This window comes from Falco punctatus (assembly GCF_963210335.1).
Source record: "Falco punctatus genome assembly, chromosome: 6".
NCBI classification, from domain to species: domain Eukaryota; kingdom Metazoa; phylum Chordata; class Aves; order Falconiformes; family Falconidae; genus Falco; species Falco punctatus.
Genome location: NC_137585.1, coordinates 1934580 through 1942514, shown reverse-complemented (window position 1 = coordinate 1942514; position 7935 = coordinate 1934580). Strand labels below are relative to the sequence as shown.

At 49.3% G+C, this 7935-nt stretch overlaps 1 protein-coding gene and 1 long non-coding RNA gene across 3 annotated transcripts in view; one reads left to right on the top strand and one right to left on the bottom strand.

The window, feature by feature from the left end:
- Positions 1-5978, top strand: part of LOC308065308 — a 40860-nt gene extending 34882 nt beyond the window's left edge. Inside the window, exon 2 of the long non-coding RNA XR_013928737.1 lies at positions 31-5978. This is a non-coding gene — a long non-coding RNA (uncharacterized lncRNA). The remainder of the gene's footprint in view (positions 1-30) is intronic.
- Positions 5603-7935, bottom strand: part of TBX15 (T-box transcription factor 15) — a 97953-nt gene continuing 95620 nt past the window's right edge. For both annotated transcript variants that reach the window (XM_080391113.1, XM_080391114.1), the window contains exon 8: positions 5603-7776. In XM_080391113.1, coding sequence (XP_080247239.1) covers positions 6992-7776 — 785 coding nt within the window. In that variant the 3' untranslated portion in view covers positions 5603-6991. The remainder of the gene's footprint in view (positions 7777-7935) is intronic.

Sequence of the window (7935 nt, the reverse complement as noted above, 5' to 3'; positions counted from 1 at the left end):
GTATTCTGGGCACAATATCTTGCATGCAAGGGGCTCTGCCATTGAACCTTCATCTTATGGCTTTCTTTTCACTGATGACAATGCATTGGCTTCTCGACAGGTCTTTTATATGTTTGAGGACTCACAGGTATGGAGCTTTCACCTTGGAACCTTGGCTAATTACCCATTGTAAATCTCGGGTGACATTGCTGCACGTTTTCTCCCTCATTTTTGGGAAGCTTCTTAGTGAAGCTTGGCTTCTCATTGGTGTTACAGAAGAGAAATGGCGCACACGGTGTGCTGTAGCCTGGCTGCCGTTCCCCTGTTACTGGGTTGCCAGTTTTCTGCTGCTGGGTCACCCATGCTGTGATTTTGGTGAAAGCAACACCTTCCTCGGGGTTTACTGGTTTCACTGCTGTTGATCATATCCCTGGCTCTCAGTACAGGCCATCCTTTAAAACCTTGTTCTCCTGTTTCTCTAGTGCTTTTACACACACGTCTGTGTTCATACTCCTTTCTAACTAATCTTACTATTTCTGTACACAGTCCTTTGCATAGCAACATAGTACAAACCACGGAGAACAGCACTGGCACTGGTGTGGGTCACTGGCAGGCTGCACTGCAGTTTATGCAAGGCTAATTGCACTGCAACTTGTTCTGTCTGCTGGGGGAGGCAGATGCAGATAATTACATCGTGTGTCCAATCACTGGACTGCGTTATCTATTTAATATAACAAACTGACTGCAGTTTTCCTCTGCACCAGTTTCTGGTCCAGTTACACCAGCTTAAAATGCAACTGTATTAATGTGCAATTAACTGACTGCACATTAAGGGAAATGCTATAAACCAGCTCGGGTAGGATAGGACCTCAAGGCCATGGCACCCTCCCACCACCCCTGATCCTTACAGAGGCAGCACCGGGCAGGCGGTGGGCGCTGCAGCCTGCCCCCAGGGCTGCTTTGTTGTAGTCTGGAGGGAAAAGCCCTTTCCAGGCACAGGCGCTTCTGCTGAAAATGGCTCGGGGCAGCCTGTCACTTTGGCCAAACCAGCACCACGCTCCCGTCACCCTCAGAGAAGGGCTGGTGCTCCCTGCTCGGGCCAGCTTTGTGTCCCTGCACTACTGCTGCATCCAGTCGGCTGGAAAATAGTGTCCTGAGGTGTGTGCGGTGCTGGATGCTCAAGGGGAGGCAGAGAGCATAGGGCTGCTTGTGAAACTCTCCAAGAGGAGCCCACAGAAGTCACCCTATCTCAGTAAAGGGCATTATCCAGCTGAATGTCAGGGCTTCCAAAGTGCTCAGCAAATTTAGAACATTACTGGAATAAGAACAGCATCTGTAGAAACTTCAATCAGTGTAAAATTAGACAGGCTCCTAATCCTTCCCCCCCCACAGCATGTGATGAGTTGCACATTGAGTCAGAAAGCTAGACGAGCTCAGTGCTCCGGAGACAAGACGACTGCGCAATTAACCCTCCCGTGGAGGTTTATTACCCCTCCCCGACCAGCCCATGCCACCCACCTCCAGCACAGAAGCCGTGTTTGTCGCCAGGCTGAGCACCACCATGGCACACGGCCACACTGCGCTTCCCCAGCCTTGGCCCCCATTCAGCCAGGCTGGAATTCTCGGAGATTTTTATTGTAGAAAGGAGCTGATCTTCAAAGAGGTGTGCTCCGTGCACTGCGCCTGCCATGTGCAGCCAGGTTACTCTACTGGGGTGATAAGCAACACTTAAAACCACAGAAAAACAACCCCTGAGAGCAGTTCCAGGGACCTTAGCTGTGTGCGGTACAGTTTCCTAGAGAGCAATGAGAGGCAAATTAGAAGGAGCAGTCAGAAAACGGTGAGGAGTGAGCCGCTTTTCCAGCTGTCGGTTCATGGGGCAGCAGCCACACAACCCCCTCCCCGCAGCCCAACGGACGAGCGGTCAGAGCGGTGCCATCAGCGGGCTCGGGGCGCCGGGTGGCAGACCGGGCCAAAACGCCTGGTCCTGCAGGCTGCTGCTTTAAAGAAGAAAAAGTGCTGAAGGAGTCAGATGTTCCTTGGACAGGAACTTATTTATGGCAAATGATGCCCTGGCCACTCTAGCACCCTGCTCACAATGTTCTCTCACTGTTCTTATAGCTGCGCTCCCGGTTCATCTGCAGCACAGATCCGGCACGCTCGGGCATCCCTCTGCCCAGACCTTGGGTGCACCTTCATGTTGTTGTTGTTGGGTTTAGAACGATGCCAGATGAGCAACAGCCAGCAAAACCCATCTGCTAGCGCTAGCCTAACGTGGGATGTGTGCTCTGGGTCACTGCGCCTAGCTGTGTTGGGGGGAAAAAAAATAATCTGAATTTTTTGTTTGTTTGTGTAATGGTAAATGACTCTCTGTCAGCCTTCACCTACATCAGTAGAGTTTCACCCAGTATGCAGCACATCAGCCACACTAGCAGATCCTCTGCTAGTGATTTTTTCTGTAGTATATTTGACATAATGTCACAGGTTGTGTACCTTAGTTTGTATTTCTGTTTGTGCCCCGAGCATTTTGCTTTAGCACATAGCGCTGACATTCCCTCCAAGAACGCTATGTCGCACTGGAGTGCAATGTCCTGGTATTGCTGAGCTACACTGACTGTGGTCACGGTAATATTTATGTCCTGTACCTGTCAGTGTGTTAAAGAATGAAGCTAAATAAACTTTGCGGAGCTGACAAACCTGCTCCAATTATTTCTGCCCCATCCTTTCCATTTGTGTAACAAGTTGCCAGGTTTGCATGTGGGTTCTGTGGGTTCTGTGAGGGATCTCCCATCACTGAGATTCCCACTACCCTTCCTGACATTTAGATTGGGCTTTTAAAAAAGGGTACTTCAAAGAGGTGCAGGATGTTTCACCTTTTACACTCGCAGCATCTAAACTGGGTGACACAGAGCCTTCTCTTCTTCTGGGCTGGAAGCCAGAAGTCTGCATGGGCTAAGAGCAAACAGCTCAGCCCAGGGGTGGTGGAGTAAAGACCCCCTGGTTTCTGCAGCTTGTGGTAGATCCTCTGGTGTCAAATGGCCAGCTGAAATGGGGGGTGGGGGAGCGTGCACGCAGGATACCTGCTCCTTGTGTGGTTTCTTTGAATGAGGAGATGTCACACAGTCACCTTCCCTGCACTGGGAAAATGAGTAGTAAGAGCCCTCCGCATCTCTTCTAAAGAAACATGGGCAAACGTACGTCTTTGCGACTGTGAGCACGCTGTCAACGCTGCCTTAAGCCAGCCAAGGGGTTCGAATGTTCGTGGCCAGGCAGGGACGGAAGGAAGGGGAGAGGAACCATGCAACTGGCCCTCTGCCCCCCACGCACGCACGTTTGGCAAATGAGCCATCAACGGGCTCCTGGATGAGAGCACAACCATGCCAGGGCTCTCCAGCCCTGTGGTTAGGGCAGTGACCCAAGGAAAAGGAGCCTTCCAGGGGTGGCTGCCGTGTGAGCTGCAACCAGGGCTGCCCCCCGGGTGAGCTGCTCCCAGGTGGATCTCCCCGACCAGCCCCGGTGCATCTTCCCACTGCCCAGCGCCATCACCCCTTTGCTGGGACGCGTAAGTGGCAAAGGGCTCAGAGCCTTGTGTCCCTACAGGAGTGGCCAGGGAAGAAGAGCCACTGCTGTACACAGCACCTCTGTCATACTGGGTCCGCTTCAAATTCAAGTGCTCCCCTTGTGTTTCTGGGGGGCTTTCAAGGCTTTAAGCAGGTTGTCTGCTCAGGGGGAACTTATCCTGGGAAGATTTCATCTGTGTGCCTAACTGAACATTAACAAATCTATTTTAAATAATTTTGACATGTTTTAGTCTGTTATTTTTGATACTGCCTTCCAAATACTGCTCTAATTTTGCTTTGCAGACTGACAGCCCAAGAAGAAGGTTGCTATTTTTTTCCCCGTTTCACTGTTTGCTTGATTTTAATCCTCATGTGTAAGTCACTCCAGGTCATATTTGTGTGCTTACAACTTCACATCTTGGGACAGGGAAGCCACTCTCAGGTTTTTTCCTGTTTTGATGCTGAATATTCTGATACTGAATCAACAGAACACTTAAATGTATGCTAAGATGAAGGAATACCTATCTAGCTAAATTAAGATCTCTCATTTTATATATATATATATATATATATATATATATGCCACATAAGAGCTAAATAAATCTATCTATAAATATGGTCAATAAATGCTTACCCAAAGATCCATAACTCTCATACCAATTGGATGGAGTGACCTTATCTCAGCATGCTGAGGCGCGGGGTTGGATCAGGGACAGGGTGCTCAGTAACCTGAAGGATCCCATTGCTGAAACGTCTGGGTGACAACTTCAGAGCTCTTCCCCACAAATTGCTACTACAATGCATGGAAACTGGGGTTCCAGTTCTCCACACTGATATGGCAGGTTGTACCCCACATCTGCCTTTTGCTTTCTTCAGCAGCTGCTTCCAGTGATAAATTTTGACCACATTAATTTTTTGGTTTAATTGAGGTTAGGAACGTGCATTTTGATACTGAGAGCAATTTTGATTTTGTTGAATCGCATTCTCACAGGCTCACTCACAAAGAATTAAATGGAATAAATAAAGAGCAACTAATGCAAAGAGCTGGCAGGAGGAAGCCCTGGTTCACCCACCACACCTGAACCTGTGGGGATCGTTGCCGCGGGATAGAGTCAAACCCCAAAGCGCAGCAAACCTCAAAGCGCGGACTGAAGAGTCTTTCTGAAAGATTCTGAAAGGACTAGAAAAGCTAAAGTTTCAAGACTAAGCCCCTCCCTCTTTCAAGATTAAACCCCTCCCTCTTTCAAGATTAAACCAAAAATTAATTACTAGGGGTAAAAAGAAGACAAGGGGAGGGACAGGTTCTCTCCCACCCGTAGTCTCTCCCATCTTCCCAGAGCATCCGCCGGCAGACACCAGTAAAAGCCAGCATGCAGTCGCACAGACTGAGCACAGAACTGGGAATGCTACTGGCATATTTAAATTCCCCTGTCAAAACAAAAAATAAGAAATGCTCACAGAATTTCTCTTTCAAGGTCTTTCTACCTTCCTGGTGCTTTTTCAATTCAAGGGAAAAAAAAAAAAAAAAAAAAAGAAGAAGAAAAAAGAAAAGTGTCTTGATCCAAGGGAAACTGTAAACGCTGCAGCCGTAACTGGGAGCCGGGGTGCAGGCGCCCTCAGCCCCCCACTGCTGTGGTGCTGGTGGCTCAGTCTCTTGCTGGAAATGCAGTGCAAATGAAAACCTGACACATCCCCGCAAATGACACTGAAACATGAGAAACAAATCACACCGTTATTTGTAAGTATTATTTTCTATACGGGCTGCAAAAAAGTATTCTGAAGAGGGTTTTTATTAGACTTTAACAATAAGGATAACATCTCTAGCTGTCCATAAAACACACCTCCGGTGAGGGCAGGCACCTTACAGATGCCAAGAACTCCATTTTTAAAATTTCTTGAGAAGACAGAATTTTTTATTTTTATTGTAATATTGCCTGGGATTCACAATCTAGCGCTGTGCCATCAGTACCTCTGTTGTGCAAACACGCGTGACAGTATTTTGAAAGTGTCTGTCCCTAGAAGAGCACTGAGGAAGCCTCGCAGACAGAGAAAAACACAGAGGGAACAATTGCAAAGATTTATTTAGCGCATTCTGTGCTTGGCACTTAGAAACAGAGTTCCGTGCATAGGGCAAATCTTTATACACCTTTTTCTTCATACATATTTTACATACCATTTTTATTGCCCTCTTTTATATTCATAATATTGAATCCCCCACTAGGCATATAAATACATTTATCTACAACACCTCACAACAAATCTCAATAATATCTGTATTCTGTTACTTGGTATTTGCATTTTCACACAACTTAAATGCATAGCTTGCACCAAGCTACAATTGTTTTCTTATTTTTAAAGGATTTGAAGAAGAAAAAAAAAAAAAAAGACAAAAAAAAACCAGAAAATAAAGATGTCAAAAGGCAATGATCTCTTTGGTTACACAGAGACCACATAGCAGGCGGGAGGCTGGCGAGTACTCGACCTCAGGAATACTGAAATGCTAATGGTTTTAATGGCAACTCTTGCATGCAGGGTGAGGGAGGCCGGCTGCGCTTCTGCAGAGCAGAGCTGTCCTTTCTCATCGCTCTTCCCCGTGAGCTCAGTCTGGACAGTTTCCTCCCGTTGGGTTGAGTGCTGTGGGAAACACATGCCCACGAAGGCTGTCACCCCTTTGGTTTGGGTGCGTCACTTCAGGTCACGCCACCAGGAGCTGAGCCCCCCTCTCCTCCATGCATCTTCCCGAAGATCAGTCCCTGCTTATGTCTGAGACTCACTTGTGGGTTCAAACTCTTCTCCCTCTTCTCTCTCTCTCCCATCTCCACCTGCAGGCTGGGCGCTGGGAAGCTCAGCCCTCGCAAAGAAACCGCTGGCATGAAAATGCAGAAAACTCTTTGGGAGGAGGCTCCAGCCCAGCAGTGCCGTTCCTGTGCTACGGTGGGAGAAGGACCCACGGGCCACCGCTGGCTTCAGAAACAGGCTGAGGTGCTCCAGCAACAAGGAACGGTCTGGGAAGGGGGAGGTCTTTAAAGCTATAGGCAGCGCAGCTTCAGAGGGCAAAGCCCCAGGAGGCTGCCTTTCTTCAGCACCCGGAGAAGACAGCACAGGGGCACGGCTCCCTCCACGCTGAGCGCTCAGGCTAGGTGGGAGTTAATGCATAAATGGTCTATTCAGCTGCTTCTCGTTAAAGTCATGCCCTTCTCTCTGCAAATGTCCAGAAAGAGCAGACGCTCCATGCCAGGTCTGGAGACCCTGGGCTACAAGCAGCTGCGATGGCTGTCAGTTGAGGCTTTCCACAAGATTCTGTGGCACATACCTAGATGGCTCGTGTTCTTATTTATCATTACAATACTAGTTCCACTATAAGTTTGAAGGCAAAAAGGTACTGGGATGGGTTTACCCCTGGAAACGACGAAGGTCCAGCTGCCTTCGATGCCAAGGAGAGGCATGGCTTGTTAGACCATGTGCACAGACATCTGTGAGGAGGAGCCCTGAACCGCACCGTACTGTCTGTTGTCACAGGCGTTGGCCGTCTGCTGGTTGCTGGAAGGAGGGCTGATCATGTGCATCCCATGATCCATCCCTGTGGAAAGGTATTGCCTCTCTCCAAAGGCCCCGCTGGATGGTGAAGAGCAGAGTAAAGTGCTTTGGGAGGTGGTGAGTTTCTCCGGGCTTGCTGCCAGCCTGGGGGAAGCAGGGAAATTGTATCCATAGAGGTTGTAGGGATTGTGCAGGGAGAAGGCGTTGTAGGAGCTCTGCTGCATGTGGCCGCCACCGAACATGTGTGAAGAAGAGGAGGTGGAGGCAGGGTTGCCTGCTTGCATGACATACTGAAACTGGGAGCTGGGGAAGGATCCCAGCTGGCCGCTGTACGCTTCCATCTTGCTGTTGCTGGGCAGGGAGGAAGGAGTCGGCATTCCTGAGATCAAGGATGGAGTCCTCTGAGGCATGAAGGTTTCGGAGGGCTGCGAGGCAGAGGCGGTGCCGCTCTGCAGCCGGTTGTAGCCACCGTCACTCAGCCCCGGGTAGCTCTGCAATGCGGCCATGTTGCTTCTGGCGCACGGGGGATAATCGGACAGGTTGAGGTTGCAAAGCTGACTCTCCCGGCAGCCAACGTTGAAAGTGTTGGGGGCCAGATGAAAGGCTGGAGGGGAGCAGGATGGAGAGAGAAGGTGAGAGGAAGCAGAGGGCGACGGGGTCCCCGTGCTGGAGGTGGTCGGGGAGGTGCCTGTGCTGCCTCCTGCAAAACAAAACAGATGGGAGGATGTTCAGCACCTGGGACCACATCTGCAATACGAGACAGTCTCATTAAAAAACAGCTTAATTTAATAAAGAAACAAGGGTGGTAAAATGGCCGCTGGAAAACTCAGCCTTTCTTGGCAAGGGCCCTCACTTTATT